The sequence below is a fragment of the Gossypium hirsutum genome, chromosome D08 (assembly GCF_007990345.1).
Source record: "Gossypium hirsutum isolate 1008001.06 chromosome D08, Gossypium_hirsutum_v2.1, whole genome shotgun sequence".
Lineage (NCBI taxonomy): Eukaryota > Viridiplantae > Streptophyta > Magnoliopsida > Malvales > Malvaceae > Gossypium > Gossypium hirsutum.
Window position 1 is genome coordinate 243,743 of NC_053444.1, and position 24,907 is coordinate 268,649.

Consider the following 24,907-nt stretch of genomic DNA (forward strand, 5'->3'; position numbering starts at 1 on the left):
TATAGTTGAGGTTTAAGGACCAAACAATAAATAGTCCATTATCTCAAGGACCAAAAAAAATTATCCCATGCCACTTTTTCAAAGTCAACTTTAGGGTGCTAAACTTGCACCACTTGGATTGTTTTCCATTAAAATTGTCTGCCATTAATCATAATGTTAACACCTGTAATACAAGAGCTAAACAAAACCACGAAAAGTTTATGATGGGCGTCGAAACCACCAAAAATAATTCTTACAAAATAATTTTAAATAGTAGTAGAGAGTGATACTAGGGTCGACTCCACAGAGATTGGATGTTATAATCAACTTCCATGTTTAACTTGTGATCAGAATTTTTTGTCATGTCGAAAGTCGTGGCAAAAGTCGTTATCAGAATTTATGCTTTATAGAATTGAAAGGTGATTGGATGATGGTGGTGAAGAATAGGAAAGAAAAATACTTGGAAAGCAATTAGACCAATTTGAAAGAATAAAGAAATGGAATCAGAATGCTCCCCCCAATTTGAATGAAAAACAATAATGGCTATTCAATTTCAAATTGAAATCAAATGTAAAATTAGGTGTTTCCTAATAACATTAAGTACCTATTTATATACATAGAATTTATTAATTTTAGCTTAATTAATTTAACATAAAATTAAATAAAAAATAAAATAAGATTTTTTTTCTATTTTTGGCTTTTACAAAGTCAAAAAATTTGATAAGTGCTTGGCCTTCTCCACATTTTTTATTCGGCCCCATTTCATTGATTGTGTTTTAATTTAGTTTTTTTCTGTTCGTTTTTGTCTCTTAGCGTCTCAATTGCATCTCTGACAAGATTAAAACATAAAAACACTAATTTAACAGGGATCAATTAAGAAATAAACCGAATTAAACACAAAATGTCATGCAAATTAACATGTTATCAGTTTATCACAATAATCCATAAAAAATGCAAGGCAAACAAATCAGAGCTAAAGGCGAAACTATAGAACAGATGATCATCTACGACAGCAACCACCAAATAGAAGAATCCCTTCATCCATAGCAATGCATCATGTATGACAGCAACCATGAAATAGAGCATGCTAAGTAGTATGGTTCAACTCAAAAATATATTATATATCCAAAAGTAGCCCCTTCCACTATTCAAACTCTTATATAAAGCATAAACAAAAGTAAATCATGTAAACAAAATGAGCACTGCTGACAAAGACCAGAGTTTTACCGGAAATAGTATAAATATTGAGCAACCTAGGGTTACCAAAAAAGCCACCAAATAGTCAAAGCCCTTAAAGGTCTCCTGCATGATGAAAGTGCCCCAAATCTGCACCAGAGAGAGAGATTTATAAGAACAGTTTGCCACTTAAAACCGTAACAACAAATAAGGGGGACTGACATTAACCATCCATTGGATGTAACACATGCATCCCGAAACTTACAGAACCATTTCAGAATATCATTTTTGCACATTTAGCAAGAGTCTGGACAAGAAAGCTGACTACTCGAGGGCCTGGATCACAGGGATGTCATCATTAAAACTATCATACAAGCGCGATATCTAAAGGTTCTTTTTCAAAAATTTTATATTCAAATACAAATGCTGAGATGATTAAAATTTACCGTGCAGTGCAACATCATAGTTTTATACACTTGTACAATTTTACCTCATACATGTTGTGGTTAGGATATTTTATACTGATATAAGGCCGTACTTATAGACTAAAGAGGGGAAAATCAAAATATTAGAATATGTCAGCCAATCTTGCCATCTTTTATGCAATATGGTTCGTTTCTTGGCTATTTCACAAGGGCATAAGGCAATATTTTAGCCAAAAAGTGAAATGGATAGCATAAATAGTCGGAGCAACTTGCCTATAGCAGTTTACATACCAGTAAAGAACCAGTAGAGACAGCAGATGGCGTGATGCGGTTGCAGAAAAAGAGAAATAATGAGTACTTAAAATATTCATTGGTTACCGCATACGGGACTCTCATGAGTCATGATCTTTTCCTGCTTGAAAGTAAACTTCCATTAACACTTTCAACAGAAGAAACCAATCTACATGCACCAAACATGACTGGAAAAACAGATGTTAATAAGTATTTACACAGCTCTTCCTCGAAGGACGATCATGGCGTTACTACCATAGTCAACATTTTATAGTATGTCTTTTAGGCACACCTCCGACTAGGCCTTATAATGATCAACTTGCTTACAGCTTATAAAGATTTAATTGATTTTTCTTTCGGGAGAAAAAAAAACACTGAACCTGTAAAATTCCATAGATAACAAGAGTAACCATGATTCCGCTGACAGCAAAAAATCCTTTCCATATTTTGCTCTCTTTCAACCCATTCGTCGTCGGCAATGGTTGGGCTAAACTATTAGTAAAATTACTATTTGGTGACTCAACTTCAAAAAATTAGAAAAGGGTAATTGAATAATTTAAAATTTTTTATTTAAGTCACTAAACTATTTAAAAGTTTTTATTCAAGTCATTGGACTGTTAAGTTTTTTTTTTCTTTTTTAAAGTTTGGCTAGTAAGTTCCAATCGATTATTCGACAATTGGCACGATAGATTAGTAACTATCGACAAGTAAAATAACATGCATTAGACCTAAGTTGATCTGGCAATTAGTATCAAAGATCAAAGAAAAAAGCTATTTAGATTTTGGTACGTAAATTCGTGACATTTAAAGTTGTTTCATTAAAAAAAAGAATTGTAAAAAAAATAGAGAAGAGCTTTCGATTGGTATAGGTGATACGAACAAAGGTCATACAACGATGATTTTAATAATCTATTGACTTAAATAAAAACTTTTGAATCATTTAGTGACCCTTTTGTAATTTTAAAAAATTAAATAACCAAAACATAAATTTATTAACAATTTAATGACATTAGGTATAGCTTACCAAAACATATTTACTGAAAGAAAATCAGGCCCATACGAAATGAACCCAGGTTAGCAGCGCCCATTGGACATTAAAGTAAGTTCGAGAACCCTAATCGCCTCATCTTCCCCACTCTTCCCATCGAGAGCTAACTCTAGACGGCTCATTAGCTTCTCCATTGTCAGGTGCTTCTCATTTCTCTCCTCTTTCGATTGTTTCTTTAAAAACAAAATTTCTAAACTTTTTTTGTCTGCAATTCATTTATTGTTTAGAATTTAGAAGGGTTTGAGGAAGCAGCAAGCAATGGCCCCAAAAGGTATTTGGATTTGGATTTTAGCTTTTACTGATTTTGAATTACTTTCGCTCTCACTAAATATGAGTTTTCTTCTTTACTATTGTGCTTCATGGGAAAATTCAAAATGAGCTCAAAGTTAACTTTAGTTTCATTGGATGTAATTATTAACTCGATGATGTCTCTCAAGCAAAATGCATCAAAGCTAAAAGTTTATATTACTGGTTCATTGTTTTTATAGTTTTAAAAGTTGTATTTTGGGTTTATTATGGTTCATTGTTTTTTATTGGAATATGTAGTTGCTACCCTCTTTGAATATCACTAGAGGCCAGCCAGTTACAATATCTTTTGAAGTGATTTGTGTTGGATATTATTTTTGCTATGGCATTTGTCTATGCAGGGGCGAATCCAGAATTTATTTTAGGGGCGAAAATTGAATGATAATTTTCTGGGATGTCAAATATAGATTTTATCATGTATTAGGTTATGATTTTATAATTTTTGAAAGGATTAAGTATACTTTTTTTTTTCAGTTTTTGAGGGAGCCAAAGCATAATTTTCCTTTATTTTGATTTATAATGTGATCATATGTAAGGGGTTAGAATTGAAATTTTCCAATTTTGGGGGCCAGAGCCCCTGCCTGCCCATTGGTATCCGCCCGTGTTTATCTCAGGTGTGTCAGGTGCGAGTATGTGTACGACATAGATATTTGCAGTTTTTTTAAAGCCATTTTCGTGGATTTAGAGAATTATCTGAGGGTCATATGCCTATATCCATGTGTGATAGAGTTGAAGTAACATTGGTATTCATAGCTTCTGTTCGTAAATTACACCGGTTGTTGTTTATTACGCAGTCGAGAAGAAAGGAGATCCGAAGGCACAAGCCTTGAAAGCTGCAAAAGCAGTGAAATCCGGTGTCACTTTTAAGAAGAAAGCAAAGAAGATCCGAACAAAGGTTACATTCCATAGGCCAAAGACCTTGAAGAAAGACAGGAACCCTAAATATCCTCGCATTAGTGCTCCACCGAGGAACAAGCTTGATCATTATCAGATCCTCAAATTTCCCCTCACAACTGAGTCAGCAATGAAGAAGATTGAAGACAATAACACTTTGGTTTTCATTGTTGACATTCGTGCTGACAAGAAGAAGATAAAGGATGCTGTAAAGAAGATGTACGATATTCAAGCCAAGAAAGTAAACACCTTGATCAGGTAAAAGTTTTTATTCCCTGTCTTTTGTTTCATAGCTCAGGATGTTCTATCGTTTGATATTATCATTTGTTCGCACGCAGTTGTAGACCAGTAAGTTATTCAAAACAATGATACATTGCTTATGCCTGTTATTGGAATTCTAGTAGTCTTCTTTCATGCTTTGCGGCCGTTAATCGTTATTGTCGTGTTTCTTATGAATCCAGGCCTGATGGTACGAAGAAGGCATACGTTAGGTTGACACCTGATTACGATGCCTTGGACGTGGCAAACAAAATCGGAATTATCTAAGCGTGTTATCGTTCTGTATCTAGCTGCCTTGTTTCGAGCATTTAATTTTGTTTTTGTTCAAAAGAGTAATTATGCAGTTATTTTGAGACTTTTGAACATTGAGTTTTAGTTTTAGCTCTTAAAGATTGTAGCCATGCTTAAAATCCAACTTGATGAGTTTTCACTTTTAATTGACTTGTTTTGACATATATATATTGGTAATGATGATTCAGTGCTCCAAAGCTAGCTTCAGCTTCTTCTTTTCCTCCTATTCCTTCATGTTAGGGTTGGTTTGGGTGGGCAGTGTGTTTACCTGTGGTTAGTGTAAAAACAACGGTGGCGTTGAGATTAGATATTTTAACGATATTATAACGTGAGACAAAAAATAAACTAAATACATTGCCCTGCACTATCTATCTACACCTAAACTTAGTTTCAATAATGTTTTCAAAAATTGAATTTACACTCTTTCTTTAGAAATACAATATATCTTACTTTCATACTAGTTGATAAATAATATTTTTACATCTATCTAAAGTTCCGAATTTTTTATGAAGTGTGTGAACATCTTGGAATTATATTTGTGGTGTTGAATAAAATTGGTAAAAGTATCATGGAGATCCCTAAATTAAAAATTAGATTGTAGTTTGTTTCATCTATTAAAAGTAAGTAAATTAATCTTTGTATGTTAGATTAAATAGCAAATTAATTAGTTAAAATTTTATCTATTTTTACTATTAAATACTTACGTGGTAGAAAGAGCAAAACAAACAATGAAACATGTCATGTGTATCTAATATTGACTTGGAATGACTAATTTAAATAAAATGAATAGAATTTTATCAAAAAAAATTGAAAAAACTTTAATATACGACGAAGTAAATGAAATTTTAATAAATAAATAAATTTATTTATTTATTTATTTTTAAATAAAATTAAAATTAAATTTAAGGGTCTGTTTGATTGAAGGAATTGATTTTCCGGAAAATTATTTCCAACTTTTCCAGCGTTTGATTGGCGGAAAACATTTTCCATTTGGAAAATGAACTCCAAAACAAGAGAAAATGAGTTACATTTTAGGGAAAATGTCTTACCCTTTCAATTTCCGTAAGACATTTTCCGTGCTCTCCTCTCTACCGCCTCCTTCATTCCTTCCTTCATTTCTGGTAGAAAATTGTTTCTGTTTATCGATTTTCTAGTAACTTGTTTTTTTAATTATTCAATACTTGTTTTTTAAACACAATTACAAATAATTTATTTGATATTAATTTTTTTCAATTTATAACGATTAATATTGTAGCTTAATAATTGAGTATTATTATAAATAAATCATTGCAATATATGTAAAAATAATTTAAAATATAAAAATTTATTAATATATATCAATATATTGAAAAACAATTTTTTCGAAAAATATTTCCAGGAAATCGCCCAAACAGCCGAAAATATTTTACACAGATTCAATCAAACACCAGAAAATATTTTCCAATAAATCATTTTACAGAAAAGTAAAATATTTTTCCAAAATCATTTTACGAAAAATATTTTACGGGCAATCAAACAGACCATAACTCTTTAATAAAATTTACCAAAGAAGTTACCATAGGCAAGCGGTCAAGTGGCATTTAACGTTAAAGGAAAAAAGAAGCACTTATTTGATGTGGCGCGCTTTAAGACCAAGTGAAGTGGAGTGCATAATAATCAGCAAAACTATGTTGTTTGTCCTCGATATAAAAATTTGTTATTTGTCTAAATAAAAGCTAAATTATGTCGATTCTTTTAAACCGTGATACTGGAAAGATAATATATTTTTTTATAATTATACTGAAAATTTTGGAGGTTGCGGAAAGCCGCCCGTCTCCCGCGCAACGGCGCCTATCTGATGTCATCAACCTTCGCTTTCCTGCCACGTCAACCATCCCAGTCAATATTTATAAATCAAAATTCAAATCTCATCCGTCCATTTTCCCTTTTCGTCAACCATAATCCAAAGACGCAAACACAACGCCAAGTCAGCAATCCGCGTCTCGAAAATGGGATCACAAAACATCCGAACCATCTCCACCGTCAACTCACTCTGAGTACTCAACTCCATTCAACGGTTCAAATGTACCACGTCATCGATCCCCGTGAATCTTGAAAATCCAATTACCGCTCCACTACTGTTTTTATAATGACCGCCTAGCTTTTCATCGCAAATATCAAATCTTATTTTCCTTCGGATTTCAGTATTCTCTCATTCTTTTCCCGGGACCCAGACAAACTCTAAGAACAAGAAAATGGCACCAAAAGCTGAGAAGAAGCCAGCTGAGAAGAAGCCAGCGGAGGAGAAGAAGACGGTAGCTGAGAAAGCCCCCGCTGAGAAGAAGCCAAAGGCAGGCAAAAAGCTTCCCAAGGAAGGCGGAGCTGCGGCCGGAGACAAGAAGAAGAAGAGGGTCAAGAAGAGTACTGAGACCTACAAGATCTACATCTTCAAGGTCTTGAAGCAAGTTCACCCTGATATCGGTATCTCAAGCAAGGCTATGGGAATCATGAACAGCTTCATCAATGATATCTTTGAAAAGCTTGCCCAAGAATCGTCTAGGCTCGCAAGGTACAACAAGAAGCCTACCATCACTTCCAGGGAAATCCAGACCGCTGTTAGGCTTGTACTTCCCGGTGAGCTTGCGAAACACGCCGTTTCTGAAGGGACCAAGGCCGTTACCAAGTTTACATCTTCTTGAAAAATGTGATTTGTGGTTAGGGTTAGGGTTTTCATTTTAAAAGTAGATCGCGTTGTTTTTCTCTTCCGTTGTGAATCATTCTGCTCTTCTGTTATATGATTCCGTGTGTATCTTGAAGATGGATCTGCTCGATCCTGATTTGAACATGTTAGAATTGAATGCAATTAAATACTAAAATTTAGCGTATTTTCTTGGAAAATTTAACAGAGCACTTTAACACCAAAGCATTGGAATTCGACCATAAGTGTCAGAATTGCACATGCCTCACTGATTAACATGAATTAGGGGGGCTTGAATGATAAAACGATGGGTTTTTTTTTCCCCTTTTCAGTTCTATTCTTCGAATGTTGATCCATTGGGTTTTGAAGTTACAAATGGAATCTTTGATTGGGTTATTATCAGATTGTGTTGTAAGTAAATGTGTGGTATACGAACAAACAATTTTAGCTGATGATGGAAGAATCCTTCTTCCCTAGCTTTTAGAGGTGTGATGTTGTGAAGGAGGGTTTTACCTATATCGTTAGCTAGGGATGTTGTTAGGATTATCTTTATTCATATAGTAAATTTAAATATTATTTATTAATTTAAAATAGGAATCTGATTAGTGAATTTTATGTGACATATCAAGATTTTCTTTCTTGTCCAATTTTTAATGCTATCTTATCAAGTTAGCAGTTCGTTCTGTTATGAATAGTAGTTATCGTTATTATCTAGTGCCAATTGATTCTGAGTAGCTTTATCAATATTAGAAGTAAATAGTACAAAGGCTTTCAATTCGACGAATTGGATCAATTTCAATTTTGATTTACCAATGAATTGTTTTATAGCTTTAATTTAAGTCACAATCTTATTTTGTAAATCGACATTAATAGTAAGTCTGATTCCAGCATTGAATAGATCAATGGATGAGAATATTTGTCTATCTATAATAGAAATCATATTAGTAGAAATATATGTCAAAATGTCTCCTAACTGGATCTCAACTATTGGTAAAGCAATTAGTATAATAGATCGGTATTTATGAAATCTTGAAAAAGAAAATTATTTTGATTTTGATTAAAAAATTTATTGTTGAAAGTTATTTTATGAAGATAAATTTTATTTGTGAAAAAAAAATGAAAAGAGTTTTTTTATTGATACAAGAGATATCAACAAATAAGGTCATAAAATAATAATTTTAACAGCACATTAAGTTAAATAAAAAATTCAAATATTTTAATAATTTTTTAAAATTTATTGAGTAATTTTGGATGTAATTTACGTAATTATTATTTTACTCGTAATGTTTCGTTTTTCTTTTTCGGTAACAATGCTTCCTACTCCTGAATATAACGGTCTGTATATTTGAATTAATTTAGAATCAATGTGAGATTTAAATAACGAAAAGAGAAAGAAAGTTGAAAGTTCTATTGATAGTTGATGAGGCCCTTTTATACAAGCTACCAAAGGAGATACCAAGAAATCCTCTTTGAGAGGTCCATAACCTTTGTGTATAGAAAATTGTTGGATGATTAGAATAGTTCGTAACGTATTAGATAGATTATATATAGTTTGTCTTCTAAACTTATTTAAAAATATCTAGTTGGTACATGTATTTCATTACTCAAAGTGTTATCTTCACACTAACATCGTTAGTTTGTGCTAACATATTTTTTATAGTCAATTTGATGGTGACACATAATAAACCTCTCAGTATAACATGTGATCAACATAAATTAAAAATCATTAAAATATATAAATTAAATTTTTTAAATATAATTTTTTTGGACAAATTTAGAAGGACAAACCATGCATTAACCCTTAAAAAATTATGTTGTTAACGAAGTAAAACAATATGCGTGAGAGATTTCAAATTCAAGTACTAAATCGGTACTAAAAAAATTCAGCTAAAAACTTGAGTTAAAAATTCAAGTAATTGAAGCATTTTCTTCAAATTCAAGTACTAAATCGGTACTAAAAAAATTCAGCTAAACACTTCAAGAAAATGCTTCAATTACTTCAATTACTTCAACGAAGCATTTTCTTGGTTCATCCTTGTTACACTTGCTTGGAGTTGGCCACACAGAGGTGACTGGATGAACCAAGTGTAACAAGGATGCCACAATATTAAAGGATCATTGCGGGGCATTTTCAGTTTACTCTAGAGCCACATGTAATTGAAGCATTTTCTTCGTTGAAGTGTTTAGGTATTGAACATTGTCGTTGTGGAGTCGGACTAGTTGAAGGTAAATAATGCTCTAAACTCGCACATAATTCTTACATTTCTAATTTTGCAGTTGAAATCATAATTTCTAGCATATATATTTTCAATGGACTTGTAGGAAAGTCAATAAAACAACTCATCACTAGAAAAAGGTATTTTAGTATATGCAAACCATTTATCTATTGATTTTTTTCATCTTATATTGTGGATATTTTTATCAGCTGAAAGATCTTTTATTAGTTATAGTAAAGGAGAAAATTATAAATGGTTGTATTGAATAAATCGATTTAATTTCTATTTAAAATTTAAGATAATCTATACAGATGATCATCTATAATTTATTATCATCTCGACCACCACACTAGCCAACAGCTAAACCACCATTAGCCTCCACCATCGCTACCATTCTTCACTGTGCCCTTCACATCATTACTACATTTCCTACACTATCAAACCCAATGTCAAGACCCATAACCACCTTAAATCAACCTAAACATAACCACGTTACGCTACTGTCCGAAGTCCCTACAATCCAAATCCCTACCACTCACTAAAAATAAAAAAACCCCAACCGAAAGTTGAAAAACAAAAAAACAGAATACGAGCGAGTTTGGTTGGGCGGTGCGTTTACTTGTGGTTAGTGTAAAACAGCGGTGGCGGTGAGATTAGATACTGTAGCGATACTATAGCGTGAGATAAAAAGTAAGCTAAACGCACCGCACCGCACCGCACCGCACCGCATCCAATCACCCATCCAAACTCACCCTAGTCAGAAAAGAGAATGAAGAAAAATTATAAAGAGAACAGAAAACACATCTAATAGAATCGGAGCCTCCACTGGTCTCCTTCCAAATTCGAAAAATAGATTGGGCGACAATGCTATGAAGACCACCATACCTCCAAACCAGGCAATCGGACAGTCTAAGGAGATTGAAAGACATTCAGTCCTAATTTCAGGGAAAGATTTGAAGAGTTTATGACCAATTCACACCAAACTGACTTGAGATTTGAGATGAAAAGCAACAGAGGAGAGTTTTTGTGTGCCTCGTCACCGGAGAAGATCACTGAGGCAAGCAGCGGCAACAAGAAGTCCCAAACGATAACGGATACTGAATTTTGATTGAGGAAGAATTGAATTTTTTTTTTCGGAGAGGTAATCTTTTTTTCTTTTTGTGTGCTTGCAACCAATAAAACCTGTTTACAGACATTGGTCGCACAATGCCCGTGCCAATTGAGTGGTTTCCACAAGGAATCTCAAAGGCATCTTCTGTTGTTACGCCCTTCTGCTAAAGTAATCTCGAAGGTTTCATTTTTAATATTGTATTTATTTGATACGATGCTTATTGAATTGTAACAAGCAAAACAAAATTGTGCTTTTCAAAGAAACTAGATGTTTCATTTCCATTAAAGTAACATACATCATAATGAGATTCTAACAATGCTTCCATTTTGCTTAAAGCAGTCTCCCCCTGCACTGTGAAAACAATCCCCCCAAAAGGACATACAACTAAGAAAAATAAAGCCCTGTGGATCTAGTTTTGTTAAATCAATTTAAGCTTTCTTAGGAGACTTGGTGGCCTTTGATGGAGATTTGGGTTCTTTGCCGGCGGCCTTTTCAGTCTTCTTCGGCAAAAGAACTGGGTTAATGTTCGGCAACACACCACCGTGAGCGATGGTTACGCCGGCGAGAAGCTTCCCTAATTCTTCGTCGTTCCTCACGGCAAGTAGCACGTGCCTTGGGATGATCCTGTTTTTCTTGTTGTCACGTGCAGCGTTCCCAGCCAATTCCAGAACCTGAATCCAAATTCAGATTAAGAAACACGAAATTCAAGTAAACGAAAACACAGTTAAAGGATTTGATTTTAATTTGATATACCTCAGCGGCCAAGTACTCAAGAACTGCAGCCAAGTAAACCGGGGCTCCGGTCCCGACCCGCTGTGAATACCTTCCTTTCTTCAAGTAACGGCCGATCCTACCAACTGGGAACTGGAGACCGGCTTTGACAGACCTTGAAACGGGCTTCTTCTTCGGGCCACCACCTTTCCTTCCTCCGGCTCCCTTCTTTACTTTTCCGGTAGTTTCCATTACTTCGAACCGACCAAATGCTTCGTTAACTTAAATCTCTTAGCTTTAAAATTAGAGGGTATTGATTGGTACAGGAGAACTGAAGGGTGGAAGGGACGACTCGGTATTTTATAGCAGTGGATTTGGGGGAGATGGTGTGAAGCGGGCGAGGAATGAGTGCCGTTAGATGGGAACTTATTCGACGGTTCAAATTTAGATTTTGGCGATCCGTGCGATCTCGAAACAACCAATGAGAAACAAGCTATCAATTTTTTGAATTTTTATCTCATTCTGAAGTAAGTTGGGCGCCATTTACAAATATTTTTTGGTTTCCCGCTTCTGAATTTCTGGTTTTTTGAATGCATTTGTGGTTAAACATATTTGTTCGTCATTTTAGAATTTTCAGGTTGAAAGTTGAATTAATTTAATTAACTAAAAAATAAAATTATAATTATTCGTAATTATTTAATACAATGTGACAAGAGTTTTTTAAACTCTACATATAAAATTTGACGTCACTGATAGAATAACTAGATAGTAATTCTTGATGTGCCACATGTATATTATGTTAATGTACAGAGACCAATTTTTAAGAGTAAAAATAGATTAAAAAATTAATAAAATAACCAATTTACTATTTGATCTAATGTAAATTGGTAGAATTAGATTCATAAGTTGAAGGTTTAGGTTTGAGTTTTATCATACTCGTTAAGCTTTACCACCAAACCAAAGCGATTGTACTCGTTATCCATTGAGCAAAGAGAAATTAAAGATCAAAAATCAAACAACTCATAAAAATTAAACCTTAATTCTGAAATCAATCACTTCAATTTTAAGTAAGAAGTGAAGACACGTGAAACCCTTAAATTCCTTTCTAGAAGAGAAAGAAAATAATGAGGTAAAAATAATTATTTGATACAAAACAAAAAGGCAAAGAGACCAATAAACAAACAAGAGAAAATACAGCTTTCATGAAATCAAATGATTAAAATTGGGGAAAAAAAGAAAATAATACCTGAATTTCCCCTCTATTTTCTCTCTTTGATAGTTGGAAAAAACTTCATCTTTTCAGGATTTGTTAACAATTGTATTGAATTTTTACATAAAGGGATTGTTCTAAAGAGAGAAAAATACAACAGAGAAAGATAAACAAAGAGGTTGAAAATAATTTTAATTTTTGGTAACTGTCACTCAACTTGTCATTTAAACAACTCCAATAAAAACCCTAACTAGACATTAGAAGAAGAAGAGAAAAAAAAAACCCTAACATAGACTCCAACGTGGCTAGTTAAATGCCGCGCCAATTTATCGTAACGTTTGTAACAGAAAATGGTTAGTAGGACCGATTTGTTGTTTTTTGAATGTTGATTGGCTGTTTTATCATTGGAATCAAAATTAAACAACTGTTGGACATGAGGAGCGGAAGGGTCTTCTTCATTTTCTAAAACGACCCTTCTTTCTTTTCCCCTATTTTCTTCATAGAATTTGATTTTGAAGTTGAAAGTTTGGGTTTGGGTTTTGTCATACTCGTTAAGCTTTACCACCAAACAAGGACCATTATACTCATTATCCATTAAGCAAAAAGAAATTAAATATAAAAAATCAAACAACAACCCATAAAAATTAAACCCCAAATCTGAAATAAGTCGCTTTAATATCAAGAAAGAAGTCAAATAATCAAAAGATAAATGAAACCATTAATGGTTTTTCCAAACGAGAAAGGAAATAAGGAGGTAAAAATAATTGTTTGTTACAAAACAAATAAGCAAAGAGACAAATAAGCAAACGGAAAAAATATAGCTTTCATAAAATTAAAGGATTAAAATTAGGGAAAAAAATAAAATAATACCTGAATTTCCCCTCTATTTTCTCTCTTTCATCGTTGGAAGAAACCTTATCTTCGTCTTTTTAGGATTTGTTAACAATTGCATTGAGTGGATTGTTCTAAAGGGAGAAAAATATGAGAAAAATATAACAGAGAAAGACAAACAAATAAATTAAAAATAATTTTAAGTTTTGGTAACTGTCACTCAACTTGGAATTTTTTTTCCCTTCTTCTTATACTATCCAATTAGGGTTTTTTATCGGGGTTGTTTAAATGACAATATCGGCTCCAACATGGCTGTTTAAATGCCATGTCAATTTGTCGTTACGTTTGTAACAGAAAATGGTTAATATGACTGATTTGTTATTTTTTGAAAGTTGAGTGTCTATTTTATTATTGAAATGAAAATTAAATGACTGTTGGACATGAGGAGCGAAAGAGTCTTCTCCTTCTTCTAAAATCGGTCCCTTCTTTCTTTTCCCTCATTTTCTTCATATTTTTTCTTTTTGTTTTTGTGTTCTATATCTAGAATAATCTCACTTGGTAGACAAGAGCAAAGCTAGGAAATTGTTTTAGGGAGGGTCGAAATTAAATTGTAATTTTTACAACAGTAAAAATGCAATTTCATCATTTTAATAGTCACTATCTTTATAATTTAAAGGATTAAATTAGTTTTTTATATTTTTAGGGGGTAATTTGTAATTTTATATTTTCTAATTTAAAATTTTTAAAATTTCAAAATGGCATAAATGAATTTTTCATTTTAGGAGGGGTCGGGCCGAGGCCTCTGCTATCCCCCTGGTTTCGCCCCTGTTGGTAGAATTTGATTTTGAAGTTAAATGGTTGAGTTTTATCATACTCGTTAAGCTTTACCACCAAGCCACGATGATTATATTTGTTATCCATTAAGTAAAAAGGAATTAAAGATAAAAAAAATCAAACAACAACGTATAAAAATTAAACCTCAATCCTGATAGGGTTGTTTAAATGACAACATAAACTCTAACTTGGTCAGTTAAATACCACGCCAATTTACCATTACGTTTGTAACAAAAATTGTTTAATAGGAATACTTTATTATTTTTTAAAAGTTTAGTGACTATTGGTATAATTTACAATATTTTTTACCTATAAATAAATAATAAAATATTATTCATGTTTGAACTTACAGCCTGTGCCATTACAACTTAATTCTATGGGCCCACCACAAACCCTTGATTGGTTCAATGGAATGTGTATTACAGGCGTTGCTGTTTGGTTTTCTATTCCCGCTCATCACTGAATAGAGGATGAGTAGCATTCTTTGCCTCACCCTTTGAATTGCCATTCAAAGCACGGTAGGAATGCTGGGAGATTACTTTTTTTTTTCATTTTTACCCTCATTTTTCATCGTCATCATTTATGCAGTTTCAACTACAGCCTCTACATTCATTACCTTCTCCATTTATAAAGCCCTAAACACCATTGCCCCTCACCAATTTTTTCAATCTTTTCCTCATAGGAATCGAGATCGTAGAAATTTCTCAAATAAGGGCAAAATCTTCAGCAAGGAAAAAAATCTAGACTCAATTGAAGAACACATTAGCTTCTGGTTTTGATTTCAAAGCGATTCAAGACAAGGTTTCTCTTCTTTTAAGACCTTGGCATCGTTCATTTCAATTCTGGGTTCGAGCAATTGATATTTATACGGGCTATAAGTTCCCTTCTTTATCTTCTCCTTCTTTTGATTATTCTTCTTGTTGTTAATTTGATAGTTTTTTATTGTTGGGTAATTGTTGAAATGATAGGTGTTTCAACTTCGAGTGAGTTTTGTGAAGGATCCACAAAAGCAATAAGCAATGTGGGATGAACAACATGAGCTTGCTGCTGATAAAATTTACGTTATGTGTTATGATCTTGGTGGGTTTTTCCTTAAGGTATACACATTGACTGGTTTGAAAATGGTTCAAATTTGAATGGGTTTCTTTATGTTTTTTTAGTTTCTTTACTGTTTGATTCTTATTGATTGATTTAGCTGTTGTAATTCTTCGTATTGTCTGTACATGTTTGTCCTAGTACTATCCAAGGATACGTGGAATAGATGTTTGAAAATTCATTACATTTTGTAGTTTAGGACTTGGTGTTGACAAGCATAAAGGTTGTATCGATGTAGATTCACTCATTTTATCTTTTCATATTTGTGTGCTTATCAGCTAGTTAGTAATGAGGTTTGTTATCCAGGTTAATGTTGCATCATTGACCCTTAATATATTTTAGTTTTTTAGATAAAACCATGGCTTTAAAAATCAGATTGGCTAATTCAACAGGTTGAACCAAGAATCTATTGATTTGGAAAATTTATAAGTTGAATTGGAAAATTTTAGAGACTTGATCTAGAAAAAATAAAAAATAGATAGTCCAACCGATTCAACCTTCTATTTGGTTTTTTCAACGATGGATAAACCATGTAACGTTTTAGCTATTAAGTTAAAGATATTGAGATTTTGTAAGGCAATAATACATTTGATGTAATATGAAGCTGCATTCTTTAGAATGAAATGAGGAATGGTTTTTGAGACAAAGGGATTACGGATCTCAAACTCCTTTTGTATTTATGTTTAGTTTTCTTCATATTTTTTAATAATATAAAGAACTATGAATTTTTTAATAACTTAAAATGAAGGACTATGGTTTTTGAATAACATAAAGAACTATAAGCTTTGATTTTTTATTTCACATATGAAAAGAACTAATGTTACTAAAATTTAGTAATTTTCATGTAAAATTTGAAGGTTTTTATTAAAGAGTATAATTTATAATTAATTGTTGTTGCCATGCTATTATAAAGTATAAAATAAAATATAACAAATTTGCCTTCTATTAAAATTGACTATTAAAATACAATGTTATTAGAGGATTATCATAATGTATGTAAAACCCATTTTTATACTCGTGATTGTAACCTATTTGTAAGAGAATAGGTGAGAGGCTAGATTGAAGCAAATATATTATGCATTGAAATATTATTAATAATTATGTTAAAATATGAATAAATTATTTATTTTTATTTTTATTAAATTATATTTAATAATAACCTTATTAAAATTTAATAACAATAAAAATAATCATTTACCTAATACAAAATCCTGCTAAGGGTAGTTTGATCATTTAAGCCATTTTCCTTATATTATTACAACTCATATTACATTCAATCAAACACAAGAATATTATTACAGATATATTTCATTCTATTTAATTAAACAACTGCATTACTAATTTCATTTTTATTCTATTACAATCCTATTTCATTCCCCCAACTAAAATTTAACGCCAACAATAACTTCAACAACTAATCAAAAGAACCCTTAGAAGCTATCATGTGAGTATTGGTTGTACAAACCACATGATAAATTATCAAGAATAGAAACTAGATGTTTCATTTCCATTAAAGTAACGTACATGATAATGGGATTCTAACACTTCTTCCAGTTTGCTTAAAACATCCCAAAGGAAATACAACTAAGAAAAATAAAGCCCTATTAAACTAACTTTCTTAACAATCAAATTAAGCTTTCTTAGGAGACTTGGTAGCCTTTGATGGAGATTTGGGTTCTTTGCCGGCGGCCTTTTCAGTCTTCTTCGGCAAAAGAACTGGGTTGATGTTCGGCAACACACCACCATGAGCGATGGTTACGCCGGCGAGAAGCTTCCCTAATTCTTCGTCGTTCCTCACGGCGAGTAGCACGTGCCTTGGGATGATCCTGTTTTTCTTGTTGTCACGTGCAGCGTTCCCAGCCAATTCCAAAACCTGTATCCAAACCCAAATTGAGAATCACGAAATTTAAGTACACGCAAACACAGTTAAAGGATTTGATTTTAATTTGATATACCTCAGCCGCCAAGTACTCAAGAACTGCAGCCAAGTAAACTGGGGCTCCGGTTCCGACCCGCTGTGAATACCTTCCTTTCTTCAAATAACGGCCGATCCTACCAACGGGGAACTGGAGACCGGCTTTGACGGACCTTGAAACGGGCTTCTTCTTCGGGCCACCGCCTTTCCTTCCTCCGGCTCCCTTCTTTACTTTTCCTGAAGTTTCCATTACTTCGAAACGACCCAAATGCTTCGTTAACTTAAAACTCTTAGGTTTAAAATTAGAGGATACCGATTGGTACAGGGGAGATGAACGACGAAGACGAGGTATTGGTGTTTTATAACGGTGGATTTCGGAGAGATGGTGTGGAGCGAGCCAGGAATGAGTGCCGTTAGATGGGAACTTATTCGACGGTTCAAATTTAGTTTTTGCCGATCCGCGTGATTTTGAAACAACCAATGAGAAACAAGCTTTCACTCTTTTTTTTCAATTTTTTTCTCGTTGGGCGCCATTTACAAATAATTGTTGGTTTCCCGCTCTTGGATTTCGGAATTTTTGAAGGCATTGCTCGTTAAACATATTAAAGGCCATATATACGGCCATTAGTTTTCCTCCATGTAATTTCATAATGAAAATATGAGCAAGTTGTTGTGTCGCAACATGAGAGCAATATAATGATCTAACTTAGATGACGTGAGCATTTTCATCATAATATGAACAAATATATATATATATTAATGGTGCTCCCTAACTTGGAATAATAACTTCCTATATAAGAAGTAAAAGAAACATCCTCTTCGCAAAAAATAGTTTGGAGAACAAACTAGAAATTACAATTGGATCGTATTGATGTTGGTGAACCTTAGAATATGCCATCCGTTATGGGGAGTAAGCATTGCATTTATTAAAAATTTTACAATTTTTTGGTGGACTTATTTCCTTAACTACAAGTTTGGAGTTTCTAATGTCTTTTGCATATATATAAGGATGTGGTTGAAAATCGAAGTGAATGCATGATCAATGATATATCGTTTCACAGCGAAGAAAAATACACTTTTAAAAATATCAACAAGTAATGTGAAGATGCATGTATTGATCACCAACTCATTGCACACCTTGTAGTTGACAATGTCTTTAGCACAAGAAAGGTTTGTCGAAGAGCTTCTAAACAGAAGTTGCATAACTAATAATACATTTGTTAAACAATTTGCCAACAAAAGCATTATAGAAGTTGGCATCATTTGAAGTATAGTTTGGTTATAAACTTAAGCCACAAAATGTTAATAATATTTCATACATGGCCTTTGGCAATAACTGCAAAAGTTGTCATGTGTGTTTTAAAGTCAAACGAAACATTGATATCAAATTTTAATAACTTTATTTGGCGAAGCCATTTGACCATTTTTTTTTTTTGGTAGAGACTTTGGGGTGAAACATAGTCCTATTCAAAAACAATAATTGATCATGAAAATATTTCACATTAGTGCTTCTACCTTTAAACACTTTTATATTTGTCACCAGCCAAATTTCCTAACAATTCTTCGTTATCAAGCTGAGATCATCCCTTTGGTTTGAGCTATTGAATATTCCACTATAGCTTTTCACCAATTAGCACATGATCCAAAACCTTATGGTGGTGATGCATGACAAAACTTCAAAGCCCTTGAAATAACTTAGAGTTGATGGCATGAAAATAAAAAAGAAGTTTCATTGTTTTAGGAATCGTCATATAAAACATCCTAACTAAAATTCCTTGTAATATTTCTAAAATCTTAACATTTTTCACCTTTTATTTAACATCTATATAAAAGCATAACCAAATTTGACCATATAGTTCACATATTTGGTATTGTGTCAAATAATGTTATCTTCCTTATTGGGATTAAGCGTGTAGCTTTCACCATTTATTAATCAAACAAGCTCCTTTTTTTTTTCTTTCATTGTTTACAATCAGCCAAACATAACCATTCATAATCTTATGTAGATATATTTTTACCATTACTCACATCAAACCTTGAGCGTGTTTTCTAGATATTGTGTTGTTCCTATATGTTGTGACATGCCTAAAAGGTTGCTTTGCATTGTGGAGCATTTATGATTAAAGAAGCATGATAATATATCCCTTTTAAGTGTTGAAAAAAATATAGTTTAGAAAACATGTGTTGTTGCATGGTGATTTTTTTTTTCTAAAACTGTTATAGCCCAATTTTCAGTGGTGTCGAAAACAGTGGTTAGAGACCACTAAATCCGACAAGTGAGTTAGAAAATTTTATTATTTATTATTTATGAGTTAAGTGTGATTGTATAAATATTTTTGAATTAGTGATTTGTGTTTTAAAATAATTTATTAGGTTTAGTGGTCCCGAAACGACGTATTGATATCTCAATTTCATAAACCGAGTCATAAATATTTTTATAAATATTTACAGAGTGTCATTAAGTTAGTATTAAGATTTCGTTAGAAAATTTTAACGTTTTGATAGCTAATTAATTAAAAAGGACTAATTTGAAAAAGGTGCAAAACTTACTAGAGTGATAAAATAGCCTAAATGTTAAATGAGGAAGGACTTGAAGGGTAAATAGGCCCAAAATAAGAGGCTGGACGGCATGAGTGTAGAAAAATCATTAAATTAGTGTGAGCAAGGGGTAAAATTGGAAATGAAATAAAACTTAATAGTTAAAAATAGGAATTAATTGAATATCTAGACATTTCTTCATAATTCTCACTTTCTCAGCCAAAAACACCATTTAAGAACCCTCAAGAAGCTAAATTTCATATTTTTCTACATATGAGTTCAATTCTTACTCTTTTCTTGAAATTTTTGTGTTTTTAAGACTTTTACAACTAGGTCCAAATATCTATTTCATTAGTTTTTGATTTTATGGGTAAATTTTAAAGTCACCATGGATGAGTGATAGATGTTTATGATGAATTAAAATGGAATTGAAGCTTTAATTTTGTTTTATGATGATTTTATCAAGTGATTTTAAAAGAAATTAATTTTAGGACTAAATTGTGAATAACTAAAGAATTAGGGTTTATATTAAATTTGTATATATCAAAGGCTGTAAGATAGCCTAGAATAATTAGATAAATTTTCAATTGAGAAAAATTAGCTTAATTGATGGGATATTTGCTAAGGGACTAAATTGCAAAAATTGTAAAAGTTAGGTAATTGTGTAATTTTGAAAATTGAAGGGTATAAATTGTGAATTTGACTGAAATTTAAATATATGCTAGTGAATGAAAAATTTTACATTCTAGATCAAGAGCTCGTAGATAAACGAGAAAAAGGTAAATAGGCGAGTAGTCTCTGAACTATTACCAATTTTACAATCCAACCCAGGTAAGTTCATATGATTAAACTTCCAAGATTATTTGTTAATTTAGGAATGGTATAATATATTTATTCATATTTTGTTGTTGAAATTAAAAGTATGAAAATTGAATTGAATGTTTAAAATGAGTATAACGTAGGATTAAGTACGATCGTTTCATGGCAAAGAATGAATTGACGGATAAGACCATGATTGGACCATGGAAATGTTTAAATGTAAGACCATAGTTAGACTATGGCACAAAAAGAATGATGTACTTATATCCGTAAGCCGTTATTCGATTCAGTAAGAAATGGTAAGAAACTTATGTAATTGAATTGAAAGATTTATAAAGTATTATTGATATTGATTTGAAGGAAGTGTGTTTATTGATTTTATTGTATTTGACAAAGAAAAATGTATGATTTATTTACAATTTAATTTATTATATTAAGTTTGGTAAGATCAATGTTTAACCTATTGAACTTACTAAGCTTCATTAAGCTTACTCGTGTTGTTTAATATTTTTGTAGATTAACGTGTAATACGAATATCGGATCAACACATCAAGCTATACTATCCAGTTTAATCCAGTAGTTTTTGCAATGTAAATTTTGGTTTATATGGCATGTATAGGGTTGGTTTGACAATGAAATAGTTTGAATTGTGGTTGTGTATCTTAAATGTTTGTTTGTATGTAATTAGTAGTAGAATTTGATAAATCAATGAAATGAGTTAAATAGGTAAGCATAAGTAATTGAAATATTTGTGATGTTTATGTCATGTTGAGAACACACTTGGTTGGGATATACTGGTGTATGTGGATGTTAAGTGCAAATTAATGTCAAAATGGGTGAGAAAAGTGGCTTTAAAATGGCCTATTTTTGTCCACACGGGCAGAGACACAGGCGTGTGTCTCAGCCGTGTGTGACACACGGTCTAACACATGGGTGTGTGGTTTGGCTGTGTGTCCCTTGCACCTTAAAAATTCAAACAGAATGCCCAAGTTTTTACATACGGCCTAGCACACGGGCTTGTGGTTTGCCGTGTGACCCAAGTCAGGGAGTTACACAGGTAAGGACATGGTTGTGTGCCTCATATTGAATGCCCACACGGCCTAAGAGACGGACGTGTCTCCTGGCCGTACGAGCCACACAGGTGTGTGTCCCTTGCTTCTATTTTTTTTTTTGAAATTTTGGGAAAAATTCCCTAAGTACCCAGTTTAGTCTCGATTCACTTCTAAGGTGAATATTAGGCCTCGATGGTCTATCTAATGGACAATATGAGTGTTACATGAATGATTCTTAATATGTGTAACAAAGGTTATGAAATGTCCGTATTTAATTCGCAAAGTTCAGTAATGCTCTGTAACCCTGTTTCGGTTACAGATAAGGCTTAAAGGTGTTACAAAAATCGAGATTTGTGTTATTTGTAGCTGTCGAAACCGTTTTTTTGAAAACAAAAAATTTTTTTCATTGTTTTTTAACTCAATTTGATCCATTTTTTTTAAAACTATTTTAATTTTTTTATTATTTTATGATACTATTATTTGTTTATTATTACTATTATTGCATATTATTATTAATATTATTCATTATTTTCATGTACATATATACTTTCGGATTCATTTTTTTACTTTTACAAACATATAACCCTTTTTTAGTATATATATATTCTTAAGCTCTAAAGATGCATGCATATGTTTTTGTATGATTTACACATTTTTTTTATTTTATCTTCCTTTTTTTTTACCTTATATTTTATATATGTATTTTTACATTTTTCTAAAACATATACACATCCACATGCTTTATATTTTATTTTATTCCCACGATTTTACATTCATATATATTTATATATGCATACATATTTTAGTTTTTATGCACATATTTCATATATTTTTATATACTCTGCTCTCGTAGTTTTTATAAATAAATATGTATATGCATATATGTGTACATATATTTGTAACTTTATTGTTATATTATATTTGTATTTGTAAATATTTATTCGTGTATGTTGAAAATTAAAGGATCTGTATCATATTGTATATTAGCTCTTTAACATACCCTCTTGAAAATATATTTTGGTTTTAATCCTTCATCAAAATTATTTTCTTGATTTAAAGGTTTTTTTTGAATAAAAGCATTTTTGGAAGTATGGGATTTTCGAGGGAAATTGAGCCCTAACGTATTGGGTTCCGATTTTCTTCGTCAATCCTAAATGACCGAGAATAGTTTTTATTCAAAATGCATAAAAATCATTTTTGGAAACTTAACTTGTTGTGCCCTAACGTATTGGGTGTGGCATGTTACTTTCTCGAAATGAAGATTTTCGTATAGAATAAGAGAGATATCTAAAGTTCGGGGATTATGAGGAATTGTACCCTAACGTATTGGGACTCGATTTCTTTACATGACTTGAACAATTGGTTATCATTTTGCCAATTTCTTCATTCAAACTTATTTTAAAATTCTTTTCTAAACTTACGACACTAAGACATCTAATAGTCAATTTGGTACCGATTTTTGGGCGTTACGAGGGTGCTAACCCTTCCTCGTGCGTAACTGACTCCCGAACCTGTTTTCAAAATTCGTAGACCAAAATATTTTTTTAAGGTGGGCCGGTCACACCTTAATCAAGGATCGGTGGCGACTCCAATTTTTGTTTTTTAAAGTCGATAACTAAAATTTTTTGTTTTCAAAAAAAGGGTTTCGACATTGGGATCAAAAGGCAACTTTTTCTCTTGGTTTTCCATATGTTAAGGGAACATTGGCTGCATGCTGTGGGAGGATTAATGTTGCCGTTGCCCCGAGCTGCATTGCCTTTTGGTTGCTCCTGCATTGCAAAACCAGGGAGATCGTAAGTGAGGTAGATTTCTTTATGATCTTTCTCTTATGGATTCTTTATTAGCTGTTCTGGATTTCATCTTTTGTGTTGTCAGTGATGCAATTCCTTTCCCTGTTTAGGCACTTAGGTATTAAAAGTTACTTCACTTTGTTATATTGTTTGCGAATGGAATATGCTTTCTCCTTTATCTATTGTGGCTGCTGATGTGGCTTACTGTAGTCAATTGTTGTAGAATCTCTCTGGTTCAGTTCATCCAGTTGGCTTCTCGATGGTGAAAAAAAGGTGTCTGAAGTCTCAAAGTCTCAGCATATGACTGCTTTTTTATTTGGGGTCAGCTAGAACGTGTACCCTTGCTCTTAACCTCTTTTATACTAGGTCAAGAGCTAAGATTGAAAAATGGTTGAATTTACATAATGTTTAATTTCGTTCCGTGAGCTTGCTATGCTATTTCTAGGAGCAAATGGCTTTAGCTCCAGGCTATGGTAAAGAGAACACGCTTATTTGCGATGGTATTGGTTCTTCTTATGGTTGCCATCTCCTTATGAGTTAGCCGGAACATTCGGACCATCAGGTTAGTGAGTTGCCGGTCCCTTATCTTTTCTTTACTGATATACAAGTTTTGACCTAGTGCTGCTCTTAATCGACTTCCAGCATTTATGTCATTGAATGCTAATCATAGATTTTAGTGCATATGGATTTTCTCTTTTACCAAGTTAAAAATGCATCTCATCCATGTAAGATCCAGGTCAGATAAATTATGTGTTAATTTTGAGCAGTATACTTATTTCTGTATGTTCTTTTTTCTCATGCATTTCAAGTTGGTTCAATTTGTTTACGTTTTGGTAAACATGAGTTGAAAACAATTCATGAAACTGGAAAGTGCGCATTATAATTTATCGTTATCTTTGTTGGAATCGAATCAAAAAAGTTAAAAAGGACCGTTTTGTATTATCAGATTTTGCTGATTGATTTAGGCTTTGTTTTCATATTGCTTTTTCAAGTGTTTTTGGGGTTAATAACATTTTCGAGTCTTAAGCATAAGCAAATACTAAACATACAGTTTTGTCATTACAAAGTGCTTTTGAACGTAAACACGAAAGCTATAATTTTTAGCTTTTGCATCTGAAAAAAATAAAAATAAAAAAATTTTTTTGAATGCATTTTATGTAATATTTATATTGGTTTTTACATTTATATTTTTATTGATATATTTCAAATATATAACATTATACATTTGAATTTGTGATGGTTATATTATATTAATATTTAAAATGTAATTTATACATTCAGAATTAAATATAAGAAATAAACAATGTTAATTGCTTAAAAGTATTTAAAATGTATATTTAATATAACAAAATATTATTAGTGTGTGTTATAATAAATTGTTTTTATATTTTAAATATTTTAATAATATTTTAAATATAT

At 32.2% G+C, this 24,907-nt stretch overlaps 4 protein-coding genes and 1 long non-coding RNA gene across 5 annotated transcripts; 3 read left to right on the forward strand and 2 right to left on the reverse strand.

Annotated features, from left to right (window-relative positions):
- Positions 1 to 2,901: 2,901 nt before the first annotated feature.
- On the forward strand, positions 2,902 to 4,853 carry LOC107932494 (60S ribosomal protein L23A). Its single transcript, XM_016864512.2, has 4 exons — positions 2,902 to 3,059; positions 3,147 to 3,190; positions 4,020 to 4,377; positions 4,581 to 4,853. The coding sequence occupies exons 2-4, from the start codon at positions 3,178 to 3,180 to the stop codon at positions 4,663 to 4,665; spliced, it is 456 nt and encodes a 151-aa protein (XP_016720001.1). The 5' UTR covers positions 2,902 to 3,059; positions 3,147 to 3,177; the 3' UTR covers positions 4,666 to 4,853.
- A 1,604-nt stretch (positions 4,854 to 6,457) lies between these two features.
- LOC107932495 (histone H2B) lies at positions 6,458 to 7,553 on the forward strand. Its single transcript, XM_016864513.2, has one exon. It carries the CDS (start codon positions 6,924 to 6,926, stop codon positions 7,365 to 7,367), a length of 444 nt encoding a protein of 147 aa, XP_016720002.1. The 5' UTR covers positions 6,458 to 6,923; the 3' UTR covers positions 7,368 to 7,553.
- A 3,391-nt stretch (positions 7,554 to 10,944) lies between these two features.
- Positions 10,945 to 11,812, reverse strand: LOC107932490 (histone H2A). Its single transcript, XM_016864506.2, has 2 exons — positions 11,447 to 11,812; positions 10,945 to 11,364 (listed from the first exon to the last, which is right to left on the reverse strand). Exons 1-2 carry the CDS (start codon positions 11,654 to 11,656, stop codon positions 11,122 to 11,124), a joined length of 453 nt encoding a protein of 150 aa, XP_016719995.1. The 5' UTR covers positions 11,657 to 11,812; the 3' UTR covers positions 10,945 to 11,121.
- A 2,879-nt stretch (positions 11,813 to 14,691) lies between these two features.
- LOC107932492 (uncharacterized) lies at positions 14,692 to 15,730 on the forward strand. The gene is made up of 2 exons (XR_001693421.2): positions 14,692 to 15,080; positions 15,248 to 15,730. It is a non-coding gene; the product is annotated as an uncharacterized lncRNA (long non-coding RNA).
- Positions 15,731 to 16,850: 1,120 nt separating this feature from the next.
- On the reverse strand, positions 16,851 to 17,869 carry LOC107932491 (histone H2A). Its single transcript, XM_016864507.2, has 2 exons — positions 17,330 to 17,869; positions 16,851 to 17,247 (listed from the first exon to the last, which is right to left on the reverse strand). Exons 1-2 carry the CDS (start codon positions 17,537 to 17,539, stop codon positions 17,005 to 17,007), a joined length of 453 nt encoding a protein of 150 aa, XP_016719996.1. The 5' UTR covers positions 17,540 to 17,869; the 3' UTR covers positions 16,851 to 17,004.
- Between the last annotated feature and the right edge of the window lie 7,038 nt (positions 17,870 to 24,907).

Bases quoted from the DNA above. Each gene is read 5' to 3' on its own strand.
- LOC107932494 (XM_016864512.2), top strand. The intron at 4,378-4,580 runs GTAAAAGTTTTT...TTATGAATCCAG, and splicing joins AAAGTAAACACCTTGATCAG to GCCTGATGGTACGAAGAAGG.
- LOC107932490 (XM_016864506.2), bottom strand. From the start codon at position 11,656: ATGGAAACTACCGGAAAAGTAAAGAAGGGAGCCGGAGGAAGGAAAGGT. The intron at 11,365-11,446 runs GTATATCAAATT...ATTTGGATTCAG, and splicing joins TTGAGTACTTGGCCGCTGAG to GTTCTGGAATTGGCTGGGAA.
- LOC107932495 (XM_016864513.2), top strand. From the start codon at position 6,924: ATGGCACCAAAAGCTGAGAAGAAGCCAGCTGAGAAGAAGCCAGCGGAG.
- LOC107932491 (XM_016864507.2), bottom strand. From the start codon at position 17,539: ATGGAAACTTCAGGAAAAGTAAAGAAGGGAGCCGGAGGAAGGAAAGGC. The intron at 17,248-17,329 runs GTATATCAAATT...GTTTGGATACAG, and splicing joins TTGAGTACTTGGCGGCTGAG to GTTTTGGAATTGGCTGGGAA.